The 27,266-nt window shown below is 44.9% G+C and overlaps 1 protein-coding gene across 2 annotated transcripts; it reads left to right on the top strand.

The window, feature by feature from the left end:
- Positions 1-996: 996 nt before the first annotated feature.
- On the top strand, positions 997-26,312 carry LBR (lamin B receptor). Of its 2 annotated transcripts, none has more exons than XM_049868469.1 (14): positions 997-1,097; positions 5,048-5,226; positions 6,894-7,097; positions 9,719-9,802; positions 10,311-10,506; positions 12,339-12,535; positions 14,443-14,497; positions 17,252-17,443; positions 18,646-18,749; positions 20,394-20,519; positions 21,330-21,498; positions 23,123-23,203; positions 23,323-23,445; positions 24,434-26,312. In XM_049868469.1, the coding sequence occupies exons 2-14, from the start codon at positions 5,062-5,064 to the stop codon at positions 24,592-24,594; spliced, it is 1,857 nt and encodes a 618-aa protein (XP_049724426.1). In that variant the 5' UTR covers positions 997-1,097; positions 5,048-5,061; the 3' UTR covers positions 24,595-26,312. The 2 variants fall into 2 exon arrangements, with proteins under 2 accessions (XP_049724426.1, XP_049724427.1); XM_049868470.1 differs by lacking the exon at positions 997-1,097 and adding an exon at positions 1,629-1,725.
- The last annotated feature ends 954 nt before the right edge of the window (positions 26,313-27,266 follow it).

Here is a 27,266-nt window from a genome sequence, read left to right as displayed (position 1 = left end):
ACCTGGTAAATGAGTTAAGAAATACTTTGATTAAAACCACACTGCAAAATAGAGAACTTCCATGGCCAGCTTTAAACTCTTGACCTCAAAGGAAGGAAACCAACTAACCAATAATAACTTGGGGCGAGGAGACGGGAGGTTTAGGATCCATACTAGATTCGGAGCTTACAATGCAATGATTCAGCATTTTGGGCGTCAATTAGAAACAGACCTGGGGGAAGGAGGTCAAGGGGCGTCTCATAGTGTGGGCTGTTGTTAACTGCCACCCAGTGACTCCCACTCATGGCAACGCCATGTGTGGGTAAGGGATGGAATTTCCTGTTCAGTGCCATAAGAATAATTTCCTTCCCCACAAAACCCGTCGTGGGTACCCTGCGCGTTATAGGGAACTTTTGGGCGTCCTTTACCTTCCGCAACCACCGCTCCCTTCCGCCCACCGGCCCCAAGCTTCTGTGCAGGTCGCTTTCCAGAGGCGCCTCCCTCGCCGAGACAAAGAGCCCAGCTGGCCTTCGGAGCCGCTGCTTGGCCGGAGACTTCTGGAGAGCTTTAACACAAGAAGGAAAGCACAGGTAGGGTTTTGGCAAGAAGCACTCTGGAAGTTGACCGTTATCACTACGTGAATTTAACGTTTTCTTGGCAGCTTCCTACTGTTGCTTTCGCCAAGCCACGTCGCACCGCACAGCCTGTGCTGCGCATCGCCAGGCGGCTGCGGCGAGCGCGGGAGGGCCGGGCGGGGCGCGGGTCCGGGCCGGCGAGGGCGCCTGGGCGGCGGAGATAAGGCCGGGCGGACGGAAGGCTCAGGCCGCACCAGGCGCGCACCGGGCCGCTCCGAAGCCGGGCTCTCGGCCCTCCCCCGGGGCGGGACCGACACGCCACGGCGCGCTGCCAATCGACGGCGCTGGAGGCCGTTCAAAAAGCCGAGGAGCCAATGGGAGCCCGCGGAGGGCCGGGCCGGGGCGGCAGGGGCGGCGCGCGGCCGGGTCGCGGGCCCGCGGGCGGGGGAGCGCGGCCGGGTGTCGTCGCGCGCGCGGAACCGCCGCCGGGTTGCTCGGCGGTCCTCCCGGAGCCGTTCGCGTTCCCGCCGGAGCCGGGCGCAGGTGAGCCCCCCGCGGCGCCCACCTCCCCGCGGCGCCGCCTCTGAGGGCCGGCAGGGCGGCGGCGGGGGCGGCTGGCCCGCCGGGCGGGCGGGAGCGGAGGGCGGGCCGGGGTCCCTCCGCGGGGGTCGGACGGCGCCGGGCGGCCCGCTGCGGAAGTGGAGCTGCGCTTTCAAACTGCGGACGTTTCCCTCCATTTTGGACGCGCCGCGTCGGTGTGAGAGGATGTCGGGGAGGGTTTGCGGGGCGGCCCTTTGTCCCCGCCCTGCCGCGGCCGCCCCCTGCCCTCCGAGCGCCTTTTTGACAGATAAGCGGCTGGCTTGGCGGGGCCGGAAGGCCGAGGAGGGAGGAAAGGCGCGGCAGCCGGGCGGGACGGGGAGGCGGGTGGCAGCAACCGGCTGTTGGCGCAGCTCGTCACTGCCTGGAGGGTGCCTGACGTCTCGGCCGGGTCCTCGCCAGCGCGGACCGCGGCCCTGCGCGCTCGGATGTGTCGCGCTCTCTCCTCGGTGCTTCCGCACTCTCGCCAAACGGATATGCAGGCAGGCTCCTGCTTCAGCTCCGTCCTGTTTTTTCACATTTTAAGAGGATTTTTAAATTCTTCGTAGTGACAGCCCCGCTTCCCACTCGCTGGGTGCGTATTTCCAACTCTGGAGGGGCACTTAACTAAGCATTCGGTAGGAGAGGACCTTGTTCTGGGCGCTTCACCAAAATGAGTACACGGCGTGGCCAGGAGTCACACTGGGTGCTCCCAGTGTCGCCACTAGAAACACGACACAAGCGTGGACGACCGAAGGGCTCAGCCCCGGAGCGAGTGTGCGGTGTTCACCTGCCGTGGGAGGCGCAGCGCCCCAGGGGTAGACCCGGACGCCAGTCCCGGGCTGCCAGGACCTTGCAGCCTAGTGGGGACACAGTTATTCAACAAAACGAAAAACGCGTGTAATTCTGTGATAACAAATTGTAACAAGTGCAGTGAAGGAGCGGGGAGGGGCTATGAGAGAAGGGGGGGCTCGTCTAGACGGGGCGTCTGGGCCGCTAGCCTAGCTTCAGTTCAGTTTCTGGCAAGCTGTCAGGGAGGAGGGAAAGGAGTGAGTGGGAGGGAGTGATGCGTAGCACCAGGCCGTTCTGTCCCTGCAGCCAAGAAGGTGCCGTGCTTTCAGCCAGGAATTAGCGCTTCTTTTGCCCCGGGGTAGAGGGAGCCGAGGGAGGGGAGTTCCTGTTTGTATACTGCCTGGCAGGCCTTCCCTGAGCTCTGGTATTGAAGGGAGGCAGAAAAACCTTCATTTGCACTTCTCTTTCTCCGCCCCATTTAGACTGCTTTGGAAAAGTGGAGGAAGGATGGCCAGGGACCCTTGTAAGGTTGTGCTCAGCAGAGAATAGCAGCAGAGAACTGTCATGTTGATAAGCAGGAACAGATTGGAGCCAGAATGTGTGAGGGACTGAAATGTGTGCAGTCCTGTACAAGCTGACACTGAAGTTAGTGAGCATGAGGCTTAATAGAAGAAAAAAAAAAAAAGCTGGAGGGTCTCTATGTTTCCACTGCTTAAGGGAAATGACATTGTGTTCGGTAAACAAAATCTTTCTGTGAGACATTTGGCTAGAAGATTCTTTCTAAGGGAAGCCTGTCCATGTGAATTTCTGTTCTCTTAGGCGAGTGCATAATGACATGGGCTCATGTTGGGACTTTTGCGTCCTATCCTGGCTAATTCACTCTCAAGGGAGACTTTGAGGATGGGATTGTACTGTATTGTCACGTGTGACTCCTGTGTGTGGCTGTCATGCACAGTGGCAATGCACAGACTATTGCTGACTTCACCTTTTAGGACATTTGTATATAACAGTGATCTCCTAAGGACGGTGCTTTTTTGTTTGTTTTGTTTTTCAACCACCATATGAAAGATCTCTATGGAGTCCCAACTCTTATTTAGCCTTTTTTAAGAATTAAGCTTAGAGAGCTAACAGATAACCACCAGATGTCTTAGTTGGCTTAGCCCAAAATATTTCATTGGTAACAGAAAAATGTTTTTGGCATTGACCTGTGTTCAGTATTACACAGATCAGGTGTACGTAGTCTGTAATAGGCACAGCAGAAATAAATACATTTCTGAAAAGCCACAGAATCTGTTGTTTCGAAGGACTTTTTAAAATGCAGTAGCCCTTAGGTGCTGAAGGGACTGCCCTTCACAAGTCTTTTGTAAAGAGTTGTTTGAAATGTAATACCATGGGGGGGTGGACAGGACTCCAGGTTAGCTTTCCTAAACCCTGGTTGATCAGTGTAAGACATCTAGTGCTCATAACAGTAGTCTGATTTTGGGGGTCAAGGAAGGAGGAGTGGGTACAAGAGAAGAGCGAAGGACAGGACATTTCCTTCCTCTTTCTTAGTATTTGGAAGCTCTGAATTAAATGTTGAAATAGGCAAAGCTTGCTGTTGTCACCTTCCCTTTTTGTGCCCTTCCGCCACATCCTGAGGTGTCTCCTGTCCCCTTCTCCCCCTGCTTCCCAGGTGCCCCTCAGGTGACTTCCTCACCCAGGCTGGAGTTCCTCCCCAAAGCCTCTGGGCTCCTCCCCCAGCCCCCACCCCAATCCGTTGATTGCTGCAGTGGTGTTGTCTGAGGTAGGTGCTGGGAAGAGAGCAGTCTCTTATCCACTGTGTAAATTGACATCCTCTCATCCCCAGATAAGTACTTGTATTTTTTCTTATCTACCAACCTGCCCACTGTCTTTCTAAACAAATGATGTTTGTTAAGTTTTTTTCTCAGGTGATTAAATCTCAGTGAAGCAATGTGATGCTTAGGAAAGACCCACTCCTGAGAGTGGGTAATGCAACTTTCTCCTTTCTTAGCTCCACGGTCTTCAAAAGTTCCTCTTAATTGTCGTAGAATCAGCTCTGAGCAGCGGCAGAATAAGGCATGCAGGTTTACATGTTTGGGTGATGTGTTGGAGAGCTGAAGGTGACAGCATTTCTGTCATGCCATCTGCTTCCTGGGCTGGGCCCTTGCTGTTGGGCAAGGACGGAGGCCCTGGTTTGTCATGGGGAAACGTGAATCTGCTGAGCGGGGCAGGGAGAAGCACTGCTACCTAGATGCTAGAAGTGCCCAGCTGTCCTTGAGAAAGGAGGGCAAACAGGCCTCTTGTAAGTGCCAGTCCTTGCAGATTCCTTGTGGCTTCTGGGAGTGCCGCTTACAGAAGGGTTCGCAGGCATGTTTTGGTGCAGAGGGAAAGAATGTCAGGATTGGGGCTGATGTCTGCCGTAGGCTGGCGAGAGGTGGGCAGGCACCTGCTGGTCCAGGTAGGCGGTTGGCAGAGGACTTCAGCTGTGAGATTGAAAGCTTGATGAAAGAACCCTAAATTTGTTGTTGATGGTTGATTTGAAATGATTTTTCCTGTTGGTTGGTGGGTTATAGTGATGATAATTATGCATTCTTGATTTTCCCAGCCTGTTACGTAGAGTTTATCGTTCTCAGTATAGGTAATTGTTACAGGTATTATTAAATGCATTCTTAAAGCTTTTGTAAGACTATGCAAGTTTACAAATCAGAAACTGTGTTCTGATTTTTGATTTGTGAGAAATACGGTCAGATGGGTAGAGATTTGGTGCCTGTATGTATTGGCGCAACTAATCCTTAGTGCCATTTACGTGGGCCGCAGCAGGGAACTCATGCTCTGTAGACTGATTCCAGTTGAGATGTGATACAGCGGAAAGCACCACCCCTGTGTTGTCCTAACTGCCATTCTGTGCAGTCTGTTTTATGCCTTGGACAAGGTTAATGTCTCAAAGCTTCAGTTTCTCATCTTTGAAATGAGGGGCTGTATGTCCTCTCCTCCACAGGCCCGTCTGACCCTAAAATCTCGACCAGTTTAAAATTTTAGAAAGTCGTACGTTAGCAATTGACCTGTGAAGACAGATTTAAACGTGTGTGCACTGACTCCAAATTTTGTCCTTTAAAACCTTTCAGATTAATCTTAGAAAATGCCAAGTAGGAAATTTGCCGATGGTGAAGTGGTGAGAGGCCGCTGGCCTGGGAGCTCACTTTATTATGAAGTAGAAATTCTGAGCCACGACAGCAACTCCCAGCTTTACACCGTGAAATACAAAGATGGGACTGAACTGGAATTGAAAGAGAATGACATCAAGGTAAGAGCGTCTTTGCTCGCCAGAGTACCTTAAGCGCGAAATAGGCTGCGGTGCAGTTTTTGAGCTCAGGGTAGTCACACTTCTAGATGTTGAGAGGCACAGAGCCCAGCTTCTGCTTTATGCCAGAGACAGTTTTTTGGTTTTTGGCCCCGGGCAAGTATGAATGAGGCGTAGTGCCTTGTCCCCGAGAAGCTTACAGTTGAATGAGGACAGACACTTACATAGGTCATCTACCTTGGCTTAGGATGTTCTGTGATTGAAGTCGGCCTTGGGTGCTGGTGGAGGGTCGGGAAGGGCAGTGCATTTCACGGAATGCTCTCCAGGCTCCTGGACTGAACACTGAGGACAAGTCGGAAGGACTCAGGTTGGGCGGCTTTAGCAGAGGGCAGTAAGCCAAAGGCTTTAGGGGCGGGAGGGGAGGCAGGGCCACAGGCAGCCAAGTGCAGGAAGGGTGTGGTGGGGGCCTGCCAGCCAGGAGGGTTAAGCTGGAGCCAGAACTGGGGTGCAGGGGTTTACATGCCATGCCCAGGGGTTTGGGCATCATCTGAGTACAGAGGGTTTAATCAGGAGGTGATGTTAATTAAAGTCTAGTTGAGGACTTTTCAGCCTATCTGTTGAGGTCCTGGTTTCTAAAATAGCTGATCCATGATGTACAAATAGGTATATAAAATGCCATAGAGATGAATTACTAGGGGAAAAAAAATCCAAATAAAAGCCCCAAATGCCGGATTCAGTAGACATTAAGTTACTTTGTCAAAGTGCTATAAAAATTTCTCAACGCCTGTCCTCAATTTCAGTACTTGCCGTGACTCAGTAATGGATTGGTCCATGGACTACATGTTGAATGGCCTAGAGTGGGGTCCGGCAAGTTTTTTGAGTGAAGGGACAGACAGTAAATATTTTAGGTGTTGTGGGCCATACAGTCTCTGCCCACAGAGCCTGAAGTATTTTTATATATTTTCTGTTTCTATACTATTGCGCTCTGCCTTGTAGCAGGAAGCAACTCCAGACAGTATGTGAGTAAGTGTGGGTGTGTTCTGATAAAACTTTATGGACGCTGAAATTTGAATTTCATGTACTTTTCAGATGTCATAAAATAGTATTTTTTTGATTTTGTTCACCATTTAAGAACGTAAAAACCATTCATCACTTCCGGGCTGTACAAAGAGGCAGGTGCAGGGTTTGGCCTGGGGTGTGCCCACCCCTGGCCTAGATCATCAGTAGCAGCAGGAGGGCTGTTTTGCAGTGGGCAAGGGCGGGGTATGACATTGCTAAAGAATTCAAATTTTTTACTTGGGTTTCAAGATCTGCTGCTGTGTCTTATTCAGAGTGAAACTGAATAAAAAAAAATTGTTTTAATTGCTTGTGGGCTAATTTCTCTTGGCCTGTTATTTCTGTTTTTATCAATGTTAATGGCAACTCTTCTTGTATAAGTTCTTGGGAAAATGTATGGCTAGTTGGTTTGGACACATTCATTCAGGGACAAAGGCTGCATTTATCTTAGGAGAGAAGGATTCTTACTGCAGCGTCTTTCATTGGCCTCTGGTTGGTTCTCAGATGTGACGATTTCTAGGGCTGGTTTAGCGGTAGCCACTATTGCCTTTGTTGCCTCTTCTGTGTGCGTTTATGCTCTGTGGTAAAGCTCTTTGTTTCCTTCTCCCTTTTAGCCTTTAACTTCCTTTAAGCAAAGGAAAAGCGGCTCTTCCTCCAGCTCTCCCTCCCGACGCCGAGGGAGTCGGTCCCGGTCTCGCTCCAGGTCCCCGGGCCGGCCACCAAGGAGTTCCCGCCGGTCCGCCTCTGTGTCCCACCAGCCCGACGTTAAGGAGACCAAGAAGGAAGTCTTGGAAGTGAAATTGACCCCACTGGTGTTGGTACTTGTGTTTTGGAGCTCTTTATCCTTACGTAGGACTTAGTCTGTCCAGAAAACTGAAGTGTCGCCATCTGCCCCTTTATGTACATGTTTATGCAAATTACTTGCTCTCAGCGTGAAAATGTCATTGAAACACCAAATCCAAAGTGATGACTTTGGAAGATTATATAAAAAAATAAATATTTTGAAGAACAGAAAACAATTAAGTACCAAGGAAAAAGAATGTTCCTAAGTTACCAGAAGTCCTATTTAATGGTCTTGAAAAAGCAGTGTTTAAATTTGAAGTAGACATAGGTTATAGGTTGAACTGAATCAATTTTACATAGCGTATAAGCACTCATCTATGAAATATTGAGACATAGCTGTATTATAAACATATTTTTGGTTTCTTAACACCATTAAAGGAGCTCTGGTGGCACAGGGGTTAAAGCATTCGACTGCTAACTGAAAGGTCAGTGGTTCAAAACCACTGGTGACTGTGGGAGAAAGATGGGGCAGTCTGCTTCTGTAAAGATTTACAGCCTTGGAAACCCTATGGGGTCACTAGGAATGGGAATCATCTTGATGGCAGTGGGTTTTTTTTTTTTCTTTGTTTTAACACCATTATGCTTCATACTTTCCCTGTTCAAAGATGAGGGTGTTAATGGGATTACTTTCAAAGTGCAAGGTTGGACATAGCGGGGTGTGCAGGGCCTGTTGGGTCTCGCACAGAGGGTTTTAGATAGACCAAAGAGAAAATGTGTTTAAGTGAAAAGAACAGAATAAAAGTCACCCTTTAATTATCTCTTTTCTGGATAAAATACAGACTTTTAATAACTCAAAAAAAAAAATGGATTGTATACATACTGTTCGTATTCGTCCTTTACGTTTTAAAACATTGGGAATAACTATTCATGCTATATTTTTCTGCATCATTTTTGCTGGAAACCCTGGTGGCGTAGTGGTTAAGAGCTATGGCTGCTAACCAAAATGTTGGCAGTTTGCATCTACCAGCTGCTCCTTGAAAACTGCATGGGGCAGTTCTGCTCTGTCCTGTAGGGTTGCAATGAGTCAGATATGGTGGTGTATGGGTATCCCAGAAATTATACAGATACAACATAATTTTTAATATCAGCTCTTTTATTAATATTTAGCTTTTTTCTTCCTCAATTTTCATTTTTATAGGCGAGTGTTTTTATATAACACCTAACTTTTCCTTAGGGAGGTCTTATAAGTGGAGCTGCTAGTCAGGTGCACAGAGCCGACTGGAGGCTCTGGAGACATTGCCTCAAGGAAGCTTATTCTGATGTCAGTAGTATGTGAATGCCCGCTTTCTCATTCTGAGTAGGAGTATAATAATTTTTTTTGCCAATGTGATGGTCACAGATTTTCAACTCGCTGTTTTAATTTGCATTTTGCTAGTTACTAGTGAGTTTGAACATTTTGTCTGTTACCGGCTCTCTCAACCTTAACTGGTCAAGTGACTCAGGTTAAGGAATAAGTAGTGCATGTGGCTTTTTGTTGTGCTTTCATTGTTGGCATTAGTGATGGTTATATTTTTACAGCATACCTTATTATAGTCCTGGTGGCACGGGAGCCACAGAGGGGCTAGCCTTGGGCCCAGTGTGCACACATCGTGGGCCTGAGGAGGGTGTGTTGCCCATGAAAGACCAGACCTGGGCCGCGTGTAGCTTTGAATGTCACTTTATCGTTGTTTTTGACTCACTTGTGATCTTTTGTGATAACTCGCCTCACTGTGTGAGCATCCCGTTACCATAGGTTTATTTATTTAGTATCAGGGAACTGAGTGGCCGTCAGCAAGGTTTGGGGCCAGCCGACTAGCTGTATTACAGAAATGTGTGTGCGGTTACTATGGATTGCGTCTTAGACATTTGAAGGCCTGGGAAGTTCAGCGTGGCTTCTCTGGTGGGCCCATTTTCTGCTAAGTGGCTCATAGGCGCTTTCGTAGACTTAGGCATGTGTTGAGCATCATCACTGCTCAGGTATGTCTTGATTTGAACTAGAACTTGATACTATATTAATGCCGTCCTCTGCCAGATAGCCTCCCGTGGAATATGCCTGTGTTCTCAATTTGTTTTTCTCCTGTTGATTTATCAGTGCTTTACTTCATCAGTGACTAACAAAGAAACAGAGTGACAGATTTTAGCCATACAGTGCCTGACAAACCTTTGCAAGCAAAAATACTCCCCCTGTTCAGTCTGATAAGAAATCCTTTCTCTTTCTTGAAGAGAATATGCATTCAAGGAGAGAGATGGCATCTAGAGAAGACACATAAACTTACTGTCGCGGAGTCGATTCCGACTCGTGGCGACCCTAGGGGACAGGTTTCTGTGGCCGTAATCTCTATAGAAGCGGACTGCCACGTCTTTCTCCCGTAGAGCGGCTGCTGGATTTGAACTGCTGATTTTCGATTAGCAGCCGAGTGCTTTAACCACTGTGCCACCACAGCTTTGCTTTTTTTTTTTAAACAAAAGCAGGATAAAATTCTTCAGAATCAAGGCTGTGAAAAATCTTTGGTTTGTTTTAATTGTTTGATTTCATGGTAGTCAATTTTGACCACTCTTTTCCTTTTTAATAAGTTTTGGTTCTTATAATGAAAATGTTTTCTGTTCTTCCACGTAGAAGCCATTTGGAAATAGCATCAGCAGATACAATGGTGAGCCTGAGCGCATAGAGAGGAACGACATACCTCGCAAAAGCATTCAGGTACGGGGCCGTTTTTTTTTTTTTTGTCACAGGTAATTGGTTTTTTTTGTTAAAGTGACTTTCCCTAAAGACCAAAAAAAAAACCAAACCTATTGCCGTCTAGTCAATTCCGACTCATAGCGACCCTATAGGACAGAGTAAAACTGCCCCATAGGGTTTCCAAGAAGCCCCTGCTGGATTCGAACTGCCGTCCCTTTGGCTAGCAGCCGAACTCTTAACCGCTACACCACCAGGGTTTCACATTAAAAATCATGACATTTTCTTATCTTTTCTAAAATTTTGTCCTTAGATTTTTCAAGACTGATTGTAACCTCTTTTTAAATTTTATTTATTTTGTTATTGTTATCGAGAATATACACAGAAAAACATACACCAATTCATAGTATCTCCATGTACCATTTGGTGATGTGACTGAATGTAAGTTAAACGGCTATACTGAGATGCCAAATTAATCAGTGTAGGTTGCATTAGTGATCATTGTTAATTACAGACATTATTTCTTACCTAGGAAAAATTACATTTGTCACAAGAGAGTAGTTATGGATCTACACAGTATAGTCTTCGACCAAGAAGAGAAGAAATCAAATTTAAAGAAATGGATTCTAAGGAAGAAAAGGTTGTTGCAAAGGCACGTGCATCGTCGTCGAGAACATTTGAAGTGACAAGCACACAGACGAAGGATTTAGAGTTTGGAGGAGTACCTGGTAGGCCTCTGAGCCGGGTCTCGGGAGGGCCAGCAAGGGGCGCGGGGTGAGTGGTGGTGCTGTCAGACCGGCAGCGTGTCGGACCGGCAGCGTGTCGGACGGGCAGCGTGTCGGACGGGCAGCGTGTCGGACCGGCAGCGTGTCGGACGGGCAGCGTGTCGGACGGGCAGCGTGGGCAGCGTGTCGGATGGGCAGTGTGTCAGACGGGCAGCGTGTCGGACGGACAGCGTGTCGGACGGGCAGCGTGGGCAGCGTGTTGGACGGGCAGTGTGTCGGACGGGCAGTGTGTCAGACGGGCAGCAAGGCCTCTGTGAAGAAACCTTAAGCAGGCCAGGAGTTGAGCCAGTGGAAATTGGGGGCACAGCCTCCAGTCAGAAGAACAGCAAATGCCAAGGTGGGAGCATTTTTCGGCATTGTCACGGAGTAGGAGGAGTGCCAGCGGGGCTCTACTCCAAACTTCGGGCAGCCCGTTACTAGGTTTCGTGCAGAGAGGAGCAAAGAAGTGACAGGTAGGCCCACCTGACGGCTATGTTTAGGAAGGATGGTGATTGGTTAGGGAAGAGGGAAATCTGCTAATAATCTGACCTGGGTGACCCGAACAGAGGCCTGGAATCGGCAACGTTGTGTACCGTCCATTTGGTTCAGACTCATAGTAGTCTCCTAGGACAGAATAGAACTGCCCCATAGTTTTCCAAGGCTGGAATCTTCACGGGAGCAGGTTGCCAGTCTTTTCTCTTGTGGAGCGACTGGTGGGTTCCAAATGCCGACCTTTTGGTTAGCTGAGTGCTTAGCCATTGTGCCAGCAGGGCTCCATGGAATCGGCAGTGGTGGGGGAAGGGGAATAGCTGCACACGTAAAATGGGGTGTGGTGTCTGCCCTGCCTGCTGGACTACTTGATTATGGGGGTCAAAGACCGGAAGTGTTCACTTCCGAAGTCCACCTTTAGCCAAAGTTTAGGCAGATCAATAAAACAAACAGTAATACACATGAGGAACATGCTTCTTATTAGTTCAGTCAAGTATACCAGACCAAATGGGCAACATCTGCCCAAAAACAAAGATGAGAAGGCGGGAAGGGACAGGAAAACTGGAAGAATGGAACCGGGGAACCCGGAGTAGAAAGGGAAGCGGGGAGAGTGCTAACACATTGTGGGGATTGCAGCCAGTGTCACAAAACAATTTGTGTATAAATTTTTGAATGAGAAATTAATTTGTGCTGTAAGCTTTCACCTAAAGCACAGTTAAAGATCTGAAGTGTTCAAAGGTTTGGGGTTATTAAGTGGAACTGGTAATATTTTATGAACTTATAAAATACTTCATGGCAGTGTGGTTCAGAACCCTCCATGGCTTAGCTGCTTCGTGTTTTGTAAGTGAAAGCCCTGGCTAGCTGGTCTGGTGGTGGTGGTGTTCACCAGCCTCACTTAAAATTTGTGTGTGTGCTACATGAATGTCATCTTATTTCAATCGTTAGAAATTTAGGAATATAAAGTTGTTTTTTTTTTTAAAGATTAGACTGATAATTGTTAGATGTTCTAATCTTAGTTAGTTGGAGTTTCAGCAGTTTTACTCCTCCAGTGGTTGCATCTTCAGCATTGTAGGGCTTGGCTTCTCAGGGAGAATTTAGCCGTTCAGTGTTGGGTGCCCCCGTCTTCCCACGTTAATTCCCGTGGTTGCTTCTCCACTGGACGTGATAGGTAGAGGTTGGGAGTTGTTGACGCTACATTAGAAATTGGTTTCAGCTGGTTACCTGAAGTTGTGTTCTGACCTTAAAAAAAACCCAAATGATTCTTAAAAAAAAGCAACCGAAGAGGGTTGAAATGTGATTGTTTGCAGGCGCGTGCCTCATCATGCTGGCCTTGCCGGTCCTCCTCCTCCTGTTGTTGCTGATGTGTAAGCAGCCGGACCCCAGCCTTCTCAACTTCCCTCCTCCTCTGCCAGCTTTCAATGACTTATGGGAAACCAGGGTGTTCGGGGCCTACCTTCTCTGGTTCTTCCTTCAAGCTCTGTTGTATCTGCTGCCTGTTGGGAAGGTAAGTCTTTGTTAGGAGAGCATAGTATTGGGAGGCTTCCCTGCCCTCTCACCCCAGTTGAGTAAGTTTGCAGAGTTCATACTGCCCTTGGTCATAACTACCACACCCACTTGGTTTTCATGAGCTGCTAACCGTTGTATCCTGTAACCCTTGCTTATTAAGCAGAACTATAAAAATTGACATTTTTTGTATGACTTTCCAAACCATGCAGAAAAGAATAAGCCGTTTTGCAAAATAGCCTAATGGTCAAGGTTGCTGCTGCTGCCAAAAAAAAAAAAAAAAAAAAGAAGCCCCCTCAGTATGTGTCATTTCAGATGCAGAATTTTAAACGATCAATAGGTAGCCACTGAGATCGAATGGACTTCAGGCTGTATTTTTACTTTTTTTTTTTTTTTTTTAAGTACAGTTGAGAGCTTCTAACTTTCATCCGTTTCAGGAATGTGTTGTCAAAGCTCTTCATGTTCTCTTGACACTCATGAAGTGGCCTGAACGTTTGTCTCCACTGCTTAGTGTAGTTTTTTTTTCCTCTTTGAGTAGAATCATTTATTTGGATATATTGAGAGAAACATGAGCTTCCCTAATCAATCAATCATTTATTTAAAGATCCCACCCTTAGGGCTTTGCAGGTTTGCCAACTGTCCGTAAACCAGGGGATCAGCTTCAGTAGGCGTGGCGTACCCGGTGCGGGAAGGCTAGACTGCTCGTTCTGAGCGCGTTGGAACCTCACCCTACCATTGCTGGCTTCAGCGGGGATTTTTGTGGTATGGACTGTCAGGCATTTTTATGGTGAAGCTCCATAGTAAAAATCACAAATTCAGATTAATTTTGGGTAAGTTAGTCTAAACTAGATAATCTATATTAAGGCAAGCAGTTTCGATAGTTAAAAACCCATAGTCACAGGCTAAAGCCCAGGACAGTAGTCACTGCACACCTTTAACAGGTAGGGCCCTTTTGAAATCAGCATGTGGGGTTTTGCTAATCCAGGGATCTCAATCAGGTTTTACGAGTTCTGTTTTAGAGCTAGTGAAAGGATAAGGTAGTTTAGTCCAAAACAAATGATACCATGTTAGTATTTTACAGTTTAAAAGGAATTGCTGCATTTCTAAATAGTTACTCTGGGGAGCAAAATAAAAATGTGGCTGCCATTGGGTAAGTGGACTTTTAATTTTAACTCATCCAGTTTAAGTCGGGTGTTTCTTGAGAACCATTTGAGTGTGTGTCACTGTGCTAAGTTCCTGTGTGATCCCAAGAGAAGAGATGAAATGGCCCCAGTCCATGAGGGGTTCCCAGTCTCTTCGTGGAGACACAGGAATCACACAGAATGATGAAATCGCTGGGTGAGCATAGGTGTATAAAAGCAGAGCAGGTAAGTTTATGAGTGAATGTCATCAAACAGCACATGAAGACCCAGGATGTAAAATTGTATTTTGGATACTTAGGGTAAGAACCTGGCTGAATGCAAGCCAGAGAAGTACGTATTCTATTTTGTAGGCAGCGGGAAGCCATTGAAGGTTTCTGAACTAGGACACTGAATATAAAGGTGTCTTAAGCATACTTAGTCCTGTGGTGGAATGCCGGTGGTAAGAGTCGGGTGGTGGGTGATGGCTCTGCAGGAGTCGCAGCATGCTGAGAAGGGGTAACTAGATTTACGTTTAAGATACAATTCTGAAGGTGGAATTGCTTCGTCAAAGGGTTTAGCAATTAAGGCTTTTGAAACATGGTATTAAATTACCCTCATAAAACATGATCCTCCTTTTTGGGTATGTTGAATTTTCAGTGATGTTAGAAGAAGGTATATATGTATGTATATCTCATATATATGTATGTTAGTGATGTTAGATACACACGTACATAAGTAGATAAGATATAAAGTGTGCTTTAAAAATTTTTTATTTTATTTTTTTAAGGTTGTAGAAGGGACACCTCTTACTGATGGAAGAAGACTCAAGTATAGACTAAATGGTGATTTTTTTTTTTTTTTTAAAGAACTTGAATTGATGACTTGAAAGCTGTAACTTCCCAGTGTTGTACTGTTTGAAACTATCAGTGCTGATTCTAGCGGAGCAGGAAATAGCGAACGACCTCTCAGAAGTCCAGAGGGCAGACCAACACTGCTTCCATTGCAGCCACCACGTAACAGTGATGCGGTGTAAAGGACCATGGCCCCTCACTCACTCTTCCCCATCGTCCTGTTTTATTTTCTCAGTAGCACTTATCAGTCTCTGAAAATAATTGTGTCTGCATATTCCATCCTCCTAAGCCATCACCATGGCCTGAGCAGTCCTGCACTGAGGCGGGCTTCCCGGCCCACCCGGCCTCATATGCACTCCCACCCTCGCTCACTTGGCTCCAGCCAGCTGTCTTCCGGCTGCCTCTTGAACATGTTACTCTCTCTTCTCAGGGCCTTTGCCTGGAATACTTTCCCCCAAATGGCTGATGGCGGGCGTCTTCATCTCTGTCCTGTCTCTGCTCAGACGCTCTCTCTTCAGGGAAGCCTTCAGGTCTCTCTGTTTTATGTTCTCTAAGGTAGTCGTTTTTTTTTTTTTTTTAAGGTAGTCGTGCTTCCGGACATCAGGGTATTTGTGCATTGTGCATCTCCCATGCTAGAATGTCACTTTGTAGGCTGGGAGTTGGTTGTGTTCCTTGTGGTGCCCTTGTGCCAGAACAGCTACTGGGTGGGTAGGTGGCACTCATACATATGCATGTTAGATGTGAGGTAGTGGTCTCCCTGGGAATCTCAGGAAGGAGGCAGGCATCGCCCCCTTTTTCTTGATCAGGGCACCTCCCATGGAAGGGGTATGTGCTAAGGGAGTCAGTCAAGCTTCACCTTTTGAAGACTTGGAGAAAGCATAATGGGCTTTTAAGAAACGGATCTAAATTGTTGTCCTGTAACAATTTTCCGTTGGACTAGATGGAGTAGGGTTTTATTCCTTTTCTTGGGGGTTACATTATACAGTTTAATTCTTGGTTTTTCTTACCCTATCAGTTCTTACTTTTTTTTCTAACTGGAATACTTTTTGTTCAGTAACTTATCTAGTATCCACTCTATCTGAAATCACTCTACTTTGAAGCCAAGAAATATTTGAGGTATCTTCTGCCTTTCAGTGCCGAGTGAGTAAAGCACCTGGCCCAGCCCAGCACCTGACCCCTGGTGGATGCTTAACCTCGTTTGCTGCTGCTGTCAGACTTTTCGTTTCCTTTTACCAGATCGCTTAGCTGATGGAACATGCTGTAGGGTCTCTGACACACCGTCTTCTCTTCGCGTTGCCAGTGCAGCTCCGGTGAAACTGATGGTCTGGGGACAGGTGGCTCGTTCACTTTTGTCATCAGGTCTCTGGATAATGGTGTTTCGTAGGCTTTTCTGTCTAGAGTGCTGATTTAAATCTTTCTTAAGTAATCTTGGTTTCTTTGTTTCATACCCCTTTGAGGGGTATCTGCACTCAGAGACTGAGCAGTGTTTGGACGTGGGGCTGCTGGAGTGGAGGAGTAACTGGACTAGCTGCTTGATCCTTTTTTTTTTAAAAAAAGCTTTGCCTCATCTACTTACTCTGGCCCTAGTATTAAGAGTTTTCTTTTAATGAGATTATTATTATTATAACCTAGAGATTCGTAAGAAATTTCCAATGATTATTTTTAATCCACGTAAGTTAGAGAACATAAAAAACTACTTTATCTACCATTCCTTTTTCTTTACTGTTCCTAAATTTTATGAAAGTTATACAAATATTTAAAAAAGCTAAAGTAAAAATTGGAAATAGCATACTCATACTGTTTAGAGTAAACTTGATACGTGGAAAATGCACAGTTTAAATAATAATTTAAAGGTGGCATTTTATGTTAAAAAAAAGTTTTTAATTTTAGAATTCTTACAGATAACAGCTACCTCTTTTCTGTGTTTGATGGTTTATCCAAATATTATTTGGTGACTTACTTGGAACACAGCTCTTACAGGCACTCAGCTCCTAAAAGCAAGACTTTTCTTTAGCCAAAAGAAAAAGTGGATGGTCCGCTGAGCCTGCGTGTATGAGTCAGTGTCAGCAGGGCTGGCGGCAACGAGAGTGTCCCTGTGGGGCCTCACAGTGTGTGTTTTAATTTGGAGTTGATGTGAATGGCTATGGGTGCAGCAAGCCCCACCCATTGTCTTCCGCCCAGCTGGTGACCCCTGTCCCTCCTGGCTGGAGGAGACGTTTGTCCTGTGGCCTCTGCTTTGAGGGTGGGTTCTTGAGGTCTGTGTGTTCTTCGTGGTTGACTGACCAGGATCTTCTAAAAATGTTATTGACGAGTTAGTTCAAGTATAACAAATCACCTTACCGTTAGGTAGTGGCATTAGAGTTTACGATGAATGTTTGGCCCAGCTCTGTTAATAATTTGCCATTTGGCTTTGGGCCTGAGGATTTGGACTATGAATCTGGAGGTTCCTTTCAACTATTTAACAGTTAGTGAATTTCTATCCACTCCTTTTCAGCCAAACTGTAACTAAAGTAGATAATGACCACTCACCATGAGAAAGAATAAGTACGTTAAAATATTTGAGAGATTGTGTGAGAAACGCACTATCTACACCGAAGATCACATCCATCTCAGGGGCGTTGCTTGTTTGCATATTTGTGTGTATTTTTAACCTGAATTGTGAATTTAAGACATTAAAAAATAACATTCTTTTTATTGGTATAAGTGTGTATGGTGTCTGGGTTAACATTAGTTTTTTTTTTGAAGGATTCTATGCTTTTGTCCTGACGGCTGTCATCGTTGGAGCATCTGTCTGCTGGGGCGTGGAGCTGTATTATGTCTACAACCATTTCCTTCAGTTCGCGCTGGGGGCGACTGCTTTTTCTGTGGCCTTGAGTGTCTATCTCTACGCACGGGCTTTGAAAGTGCCCAGGAACGAACTGTCGCCTGCCAGCTCTGGTGAGCAGCGTTAAAACGTGGGTTGAACAAGTATAGCCCAGAGCCCTAACTTCATTTTAAGGGAGGTGAAGAGAAATAAGAAAAAATTAAAAAGATGAAAAGATTTAAAAATGAATTTAAAGGGAAAAAATCTAATTTTCCCTCATGCTTACCTATTTTTTCTTCTTAGTCATTTGATGACTGTAAGATATTTTGGTAACTTAAAGGCATCACAATTTATAACAGGTATTTTTTGTCTAAAATAGTAAACAGCTTAAAAAAAAAAAAAGACACAAACCCGAAGCAGCAGAGGCTACACATTCGTTGCTTCTGACCTAAAATACTTAATTTTTAAAAATAAGTTGTTTATTTAAAAATACTGAGTCTACATTGAAAAAACCTTCAGTTCCCTTAAAATTGGAGGACCTGGCAACACCGGCCCTCATGTCTCCCTAGCTTCGGCCCTCCCACAGGGGCAGTGTTCCCCAGTTCCAGTTGGTCCCTGCCATTCCCTCGTATCTCTTCAGGAGCCCAGTGGCGCAGTGGTTAAGAGCTTGGCTGCTAACCAAAAGGTTAGCAGCTTGAACCCACCAGTCGCTCCTTGGAGATACTGTGGGGCAGTTCTGCTCTGTCCTAGAGCTGTGCTATGAGTTGGAATGGACTTGATGGCAGTGGGTTTGTTTTTTTGGGGGGGGGGGGTTTTGGTGGCATAGCAGTTAGTACTCGGCTGCTAATCGAAAGGTAGGTGGTTCAAATCCACCAGCTGCTTTGCGGGAGGAAGATGTGGCAGTCTGCTTCTGTTAAGATTATTGTTGTTGTTAGGTGCCGTTGATTTGGTTTTGACTCATAGTGACCCCGTGTGATAGAGTAGAACTGCCGCATAGGGTTTTCTAGGCTGTAATCGTTACGGGAACAGATCGCCATGTCTTTCTCCGCGGAGCCACTGGATGGGTTTGAACCACCAACCTTTTGGTTAGCAGCTGAGTGCTTAACCAGTACACCACCAAGCCTCCCTTGTGTAGCCTTGGAAACCCTATGGGGCAGTTCCACTCTGTCCTATAGGGTCACTATGAGTCAGAATCAACTTGTTGGCAGTGGGATTTTTTTTTTTTTTAATGAGTCGGTAATTGAATTATGACTCATGGATAGTAGGTGATAGTACAATTTTAAAACCTCGTGACTGGGTTTGGAATACTGTGTGGTAAAAACTTTTCCCTTCTCAGGAAATGCTGTCTATGATTTCTTTGTTGGCCATGAATTAAATCCTCGAATTGGTGCTTTTGACCTCAAATACTTCTGTGAGTTACGCCCCGGATTGATTGGATGGGTATGTCTTTTTTGTTACATTTTTTCAGTTCTGTAGTACAGATTAATTTTGTATTTAAAAAGAACTGTAGACAATTTTAAACTAAGCAGTGGGTGGCATATTTTTAGGGATAATCATAGTTTTCTATAAATCTATTTACTTAAAGTGTTTTCTTACTCCAAATATAGTCCAGAGGTTTAAGATACTCAGTTATAGGTTATTAAAAACGGCAAAGTTTTTGTTTTGTTTTGTTTTGATTATACCAGATTATATTTGTGTAGGAAAGTGATAATATAGATGAATTCATATAAGAAAAAATTTTGCTTTTCCAACCCTTTTAAACAATTTTTATTTTGAACTGATTTCAGACTTAGAGAAAGTAGAGCAGAGTTTCCTTGTATCTCTCATTTAGCTTCCCCTAATGTTAACATCTGACATAATAACCATAGTATAATTGCACTTCGACATAAAACAAAAATCCTCACAATTGGATCAATAAGTAACATCATGATAAATGAAGAAAAGATTGAAGTTGTCAAGGATTTCATTTTACTTGCATCCACAATCAATGGCCATGGAAGCAGCAGTCAGGAAATCAGGTGATGTATTGCATTGGGTAAATCTGCTGCAAAAGACTTCTTTCAGTTGTTAAGAAGCAAAGATGTTACTTTGAGGACTAAGGTGTGCCTGACCCAAGCTATGGTGTTTTCAGTTGCCTCAGAGGTGTGCAAAACTTGGACGATGAATAAGGAAGACCGAAAAATTAATGCCTTTGACTTAGAGTGTTGGTGAAGAATATTGAACATACCAGGGACTGCCAGAAGAACCAACAAATCTGTCTTGGAAGAAGTACAGCCAGAATGTACCTTAGAAGTGAAGGTGGCAAAACTTTGTCTCACATACTTTGGATATGTTATCAGGAGGGACCATTCTTTGGAGAAGGACATCATGCTTGGTAAAGTAGAGGGTCAGCAAAAAAGAGGAAGACCCTCAAAGAGGTGGACTGACACAGTGGCTGTAATAATGGGCTCGAGCATGGCAATGATTGTGAGGATGGCACAGGACCGGGCAGTGTTTTGTTCTGTTGCACACAGGGTTGCTATGAGTTGGAACCGACTCCCTGACACCTAACAGCAACAGCAACGACAGTCATCAAAAAAGAGCAGATAAATACTGGTGTAGTAGTATTCACTAAACCCACAGACCTTATTTGAATTTGACCAGTTTTTCCACTAGTGTTTGTCCTCTTTCTCTGTTCTAGAATCCTCTCCAGGATCTCCGGTCGCGTTAGCTGTTCTTTCGTCGTTGTCTCCCTATGTCTGTAAGGGTTCCGTAGCCTTTCCTTGCCTTTCACGACCCTGACAGTCTGAGGAGCACTGGTTGGTGATTTTGTAGCGTGCCCCTCAGTGCGGGTTAGCCCAGTGTTGTCTCATGCCTGGCGTAAGGGCTATGCATTCTGGGCAAGAAAACCACAGAAATGGTCGCGTGCCCTTCTCCCTGCATCCTCTCGAGGGCTTCACCATGCCGATTTGCCTCATCGTTGTCGAGTTTCCTTTTGAAGGTCGTGTCTCCACTTCCCAGCTGTGAAGCGACTGTCTTTCCCCTGTAGTTGCTGAGATCTCTGGGGAGACACTCGGAGGCTCTACTTCCTTTGCTTATTTCCAGGTGCTTATGAACTTGGTGATGCTTCTGGCCGAGATGAGATTCCAGAATCGTGCTGCTCCGTCCTTGGCAATGATTTTGGTGAACAGTTTCCAGCTCTTGTACGTGGTGGATGCTCTTTGGAACGAGGTAATTAATTTTAGGAGCCAAGGCCTTGGAGCCGGACAGGTAGAGTGTGGGTGAGTGATGTGGCCCTCTTCCTTACACAGTGAGGGTAACACAGCCTGCCTCAGAGGGTGGTTTATACATGCAGCTCCCATAGCCCTGTCTACATTGTTTATATATGCAGCTCCCATAGCCCTGTCTACATTGTTTATACGTGCAGCTCCCATGGCCCTGCCTACATTGTTTATACGTGCAGCTCCCATGGCCCTGTCTACATTGTTTATACGTGCAGTTCCCATAGCCCTGTCTACATTGTTTATACCCCATAGCCCTGTCTACAGTGTTTATACATGCAGCTCCCATAGCCCTGTCTACATTGTTTTTATGTGCAGCTCCCATAGCCCTGTCTACATTGTTTTTATGTGCAGCTCGCATAGCCCTGTCTACATTGTTTATACATGCAGCTCCCATAGCCCTGTCTACATTGTTTATACATGCAGCTCCCATAGCCCTGTCTACATTATTTATACATGCAGCTCCCATAGCCCTGTCTACATTGTTTATACATGCAGCTCCCATAGCCCTGTCTACATCGTTTATACATGCAGCTCCCATAGCCCTGTCTACATCGTTTATACGTGCGGCTCCCATAGCCCTGTCTACATTGTTTATACGTGCAGCTCCCATAGCCCTGTCTACATTGTTTATATGTGCAGCTCCCATAGCCCTGTCTACATTGTTTATACGTGCACTAGAACTTCATTTGAATACTTCAAACATAGAAATGGTTTCCCCGCAAATGTTTCTTCCTTTTCCCTCCCTACATCCTTACAGGAAGCGGTACTGACAACCATGGACATTATCCATGATGGATTTGGATTCATGCTGGCTTTTGGAGATTTAGTGTGGGTTCCATTTATCTACAGCCTCCAAGCCTTTTATTTAGTCCGTCATCCAAATGAAATATCTTGGCCAGTTGCTTGTGTAATCATTGCCTTGAAACGTGAGTATTAACTTCAGCCTCTGTGTTAAATGTTACATACTGAGTGAGGCTCTTGTGCTCTGCTACCTACATATTTATGACATGCTCCTTTAATGGCCATAATTAGCTAAGAGTGAAGTCATTAGTGATGGATCAGTAATAAAAAGATTCTGCGTCTTGCGAAAACAATGGATGCTTCATGCCTAGCTCCTTCTTCAGCTCTCTAGATAGGTACTTTTTAATAACAAAAAGCGAACCCACTGACTCATAGACCCCATAGGGTCTCTAAGGCTGTAAATCTCTACGGAAGCAGACTGCTACATCTTCCTCCCTTGGAGCTGCTGGTGGTTTTGAACCTCTAACCTTTCTGTCAGCAGTCCAGTGCTTTAACTACTGCACCACCAGGGCTCCCAATTTTTAATAAGCCATCTTTAAAATTTAATTAAAAATTAAATTTGTTTTAGTAACAGTTGAGCTTTTCTGTTGACTACGTGCTTTCTGCTAGGCACCTTAAAAAGTAGGAAGATTGGTCTTGCCTTCTGGAGGGGAAATACCACTCAGATACTTGTGGTGGGAGGCATATGAATGGGCACCGTAAGAGTGACTTACACAGACTGGCTGTGACGGCAGTTGAAGGCAGGGAGAGAACCTGTCTGTGGAGTACCAGGATTAATGGAGGAGGTGGTATTTGATTTGAGCTTGGAGCTTTAGTAGGTAGAATGGGGTGGGGAGATAGAGAATTCCGGCCAGGAAACAACTTGAACAGGGCGGAGTGGGGGCACATGGGAGGTGGACCGGGCAAGGAGTACAGTTTGGCAGGAGCTAAGGTCACAGCATGGTCAATTGTAGATTAGCTTCAGGAGGGTTTTTCTTTATCTTTCTGTCATTACATTGTTGATTAAACAGCTCCATCAGAGGGTAGGGAGGGAAGATAGCACTGAGTGTCAAATATAGCTAGTTTTGCTACACTGATAGCATTCCTGGGAGATGAAGAAATTCTTAGTTTTATCATTGGCTTGGTTATCCATGTCAACCATGCCCTCTGTGTTATTCAAGGCAGCATATGCATGTTTTGCTTTTAAGCAAAAAATAGGGAGTAGCATTCTTCCTATTATTTTCTTGAGGGCTGACAGTGTGCTAGTTAATAGCCAATGATATGTCAGGCCCTGTTGATTTTTGAAATTTGAATAAAGGTACCAACTTGTATGCTTGTACAGAGATGCAGCATCTGTTGACATGTAAGCTGTTCTGTTACTGATTCTGAATTGTTGCTTTATTAATAAAGTGTTCATGTGATGGCCAGTGGGTACTGCAACTAATAGACGCCATTTCCTGTAATTCTGATTACAGCGAACTCTAGGATTGATTTTATTGTGACGCAGACTGTTTCAGGTTTTATTCATGGATGTAGCGTTTTGCCATCAAGGTTTTCCCCCAGGTGGACGCTCAAAGAGTGTTTGATAGTGAAATTTCAGGATAGTTAACATCTTTTGACATTCTGGGATTGAGAGTTTTTGAATTACTAGAAATCAGACTATTCTTCGTTTTGGAAATTTCCTCAGAGCACGGAAATAACTTCTCTAAAATTCTGTTCATATCAGATTGTATCTAAATTATTAACATATACACTTTAAAAAAATTACAGTTTTTGGATACGTAATTTTCCGGTGCGCGAATTCTCAGAAAAATGCATTCCGGAAAAATCCCACCGATCCGAGGCTTGCACGTGAGTGTTGATTTCTTTTCGTTTTCTTCTTTTAATTTCTATTTGTGTTATTTATATTACATAAATATTTTATGTCTCTTTTTAGAGATCATTAAAAATGTATTCTTATTTTTATGTAGATTTAAAAACCATTCATACTTCAACGGGAAAAAATCTTCTAGTTTCTGGGTGGTGGGGCTTTGTTCGCCACCCCAATTACTTGGGCGACCTCATCATGGCCCTGGCTTGGTCCCTCCCGTGTGGTAAGTGTTTAAGCAGCATGTGAATTTGACTTTTTCTCCAGCCTCCCAAATGATGCACACGTCCTTTGCTGATGCATAGGGCTCCTGGGAGCCTTGGGGTCCCTCTGCCATGGACCAGGGCTGCCCGACCTGGGCGCTGTCTTCTTATATTGTAGGGCCCCTGGGAGCCTTGGGGTCCCTCTGCCATGGACCAGGGCTGCCCGACCTGGGCGCTGTCTTCTCATATTGTAGGGCCCCTGGGAGCCTTGGGGTTCCTCTGCCGTGGACCGGGGCTGCCCGACCTGGGCGCTGTCTTCTTATATTGTAGGGCCTTTGGGAGCCTTGGGGTTCCTCTGCCGTGGACCGGGGTTGCCCGACCTGGGCGCTGTCTTCTCATATTGTAGGGCCCCTGGGAGCCTTGGGGATCCTCTGCTGTGGACCGGGGCTGCCCGACCTGGGCACTGTCTTCCCCTATTGTAGCACTTCATTATCCAGCTGCTGAGGGGAGTTAGGAATTTAGGGAGCCTGAGGTTTTACTTTCAACTTCTAAAAGCAAAATTTTCACATTTTTCCTGTGCCTGATAGCTTTTTTCTCAGCAGAATATATGGAAATTTAACTTTTTGTCCTTGACTCACTGTCTGTACAGTGTAGATTATGAAAAACTTTGGTTCTTAAGAAGGGAGGAAAATTCTGCTTTTGTTTGTTTTTTGTACCCGCCTTTTTGAAAGTGTCTGGTAGTTTAGGCCACAGCCTGCAGTGTCCCTGCCTGGCCGGCCACACCCCCTGGGCTGAGGGCAGGAGAGGGAGGGGCCAGGAATTCAGATACTCCCTTCTGCCATACAGCAGTAGGGTTCTCCTGTGAATCACTTTAGTTGTTTTGCCCATTACTGGAGAAAATGAAGTACATAATCTTAAGGCGCATTTTTGCAGCTTTGGGAGGAAAGCAGGAAAAAATATTGTATTGTGATGGTGAAAATATCTAATAGTACTTACCGTTATCATCCACAGGTTTTAATCACATCCTGCCTTATTTCTACGTAGCTTACTTCACCGTGTTGCTTGTCCACCGGGAAGCTCGCGATGAACACCACTGTAGGAAGAAATACGGCCTAGCTTGGGAAAAGTACTGTCAGCGGGTGCCCTACCGTATATTTCCATACATATACTGATCCTCGGCTAGCGTGTTCTGAAAATGCGTCTGATGTCCTGGCTTCCATTTGCAAAAACAAAAACAAAATTTCCAAAATGAGCCTTCTTTCATTGCACTGACAGGGTTTGCAAGCTTTCTTTTTGAGTCAGGACTGTAGAGCCAAGCTGTAAGTCTTTTAACATAGCTGTGATTAGTTTCACTAAATTGTAACAATTGCCATAAAGGGAAATATAAAGATGTTAGAAGTTTCATCTTAATCATCTGAAAACAAGATAGTTGTCTTATAAATTTACCGAATTAGATTACTTTTCAAATCTTGACTTTTTTGTTTTGCCAGTGGTTTTTCTTAAAACACTGTTAAATACTTTAAAAAAAAAATGCATTTATGTTTTTATTGCATTGAGAACAGAATTTTAATTCATTTCCTTTTTTAATTAAATCACTTACAGTCACATGATTTGAAAGTAAAAAGTGGTCCTTTGTTAAATACCATATGTGAGTGGGAGGAGAGAGAATTTTTAAGGGAGACCCTTAGTAGCGGTTGACTTAACCTCAGCTTCTAAAGTTGCTTTTGAAAATGTAAATACATAGCTTGCTTTTATGTAATATATGGTGACTTCAGATTTTTCTGTACAGTATTTTAAATGTGACATAATTGTCAGGGCCAAGTATCTTAACAAACACATTTTCAGTATTTTAAATTAAGTTTGGTGAAGTAATACATTTGTGGTTAAAAATTTTGGAACAAAAAATAGAATTCATTTAGTATTGTATAGAAGATGCTATTAAAACATAGGAAGAATATTTTTCTTAATCCAAAGTTTGTGAATTTGGCTTTGCTACCTCAATTGCAGGTGTTTATTTGCCTTTATAAATTGTTACAAATAGAATAAATATATATTTTTGGAGTAACATCACTATTTAAACATTTTTACCCATACTGGTGTTTGAAAATCTGCCATTTCAAGATAATATTTTTGTATGTTTTTGACTTTTTTAATTAAACTTGTTTTTGCTACTGTTTAGTTCCTGCAGTTTATACTGTATTTTGTATATCCTTTATATTTACAAAACTATTTTTGTAAAGGAGTGTTGTGTTCAGCTTTAGAAGTCTCTTCATTTAAAAATAATTCAAGGGAATAGTTTAAAATAGTTTCTCTCTTTTAGTTCAAAAGATGTGCATACAAGGTAGCTTTAGCTATTATGTTCTAGTGGATATAATCTTCTTTATTAGCAAAGTCACTAAACTTTTGTATAAAAAGTTCAATTATTTTCAGTTTCTTAAACAGAGGGAGATGTAATAAATAGTGTATGTTTGGGTTTTAATGATACATTTTCTGTATGAGCCATTTATATGTGCACTGCAGTTTGAAGTATATTTAACTTAATGTATGTTAATGTGATCATGAAATTGGTTTGCTCTAGCATTCTGCAGCCTGTAGCTTTTAAACACTTTGTTGTGGTGACATTGTCAGTGTTTTTTAGTAGTGATGTGTGCAAGCAGCTTTATTCTCCTGGCATCAGAAAGATGGGACCCTCGCACTAGATTCACCAAGGAAGCTTTGGGAGAGGAAGGGTGTGGTTCTTTCCCTGGCAATGAGAAGAGCCTATTACCAACGCAGTGCTGCGATTTCTCGATGATACCAGCTGCCATTTGTTTTTAATTTTGTTTTTGACATGTTTATTTGACAAGCAGAAGTTTTATTAAGTTTGAAATAAAGTTGAAGATGGAGATAAAAAGATGTTGCTTAGATGGAGCCTCATTATTCTTGGTGGGAACTCGGGGGTGGGGGCACAGGGCCCAGATAGGAACTCTGGGGGGCACAGGGCCCAGACAGGAACTCTGGGGGGCACAGGGCCCAGACAGGAACTCTGGGGGGCACAGGGCCCAGACAGGAACTCTGGGGGGCACAGGGCCCAGACAGGAACTCTGGGGGGCACAGGGCCCAGACAGGAACTCTGGGGGGCACAGGGCCCAGACAGGAACTCTGGGGGGCACAGGGCCCAGACAGGAACTCTGGGGGGCACAGGGCCCAGACAGGAACTCTGGGGGGCACAGGGCCCAGGTAGGAACTCTGGGGGGCACAGGGCCCAGACAGGGAACTCGGGGAGGGGTGCGGGGCACAGGGCCCAGATACGAACTCTTAGATCACCATTCCCTGCTTCTCCTCCACCCCCTTGTTTTTTAGAATCATTTGTTCAGTCATGGCAGCTATTATTAATACAGTAAACGTCAATAAAATCCTGCCTAGAAAAATATGTTTAGACATTAGTCTAATGCACTGACTCCTCAGGGCTTGTTTTTAGTGGGAAGAGAGGTCTAGTGAAGTCAGAACCAGACATACGCTCTGCCTTTTTTAAATAGAAGACGATCCCTCTCCTTTGTCTCCGAAGTCTGCATGTGGTCCAGCAGTAGAGTGTTTGTGTTGACTCAGCAGCAGGGCAAAGTATTGCGAACAACTGCTTTACGCGTGTGTATTTTATTGTGTATAACAGTGCAGAAGTCAGTTCTTATAAAGGCACTCCGTGATACTGTGCCCCAGGTACTGTGGTTTTTACTTTAAAAGAGTCAAACCTGCATTTCAGGTAATGCTGACCTGTACTAGAACCCATCTGTGTAGACACTGCATACCAGGTTTTATGTGGTTGGATATAAACAGCTGGAAAATTGCCTTACATGTTGACGTTTTC

Source organism: Elephas maximus, chromosome 24, assembly GCF_024166365.1.
Source record: "Elephas maximus indicus isolate mEleMax1 chromosome 24, mEleMax1 primary haplotype, whole genome shotgun sequence".
In the NCBI taxonomy this organism is placed as follows: Eukaryota; Metazoa; Chordata; class Mammalia; order Proboscidea; family Elephantidae; genus Elephas; species Elephas maximus.
Note: the sequence above shows the minus strand (reverse complement) of the source record. Positions and strands in the feature narration are given on the sequence as shown.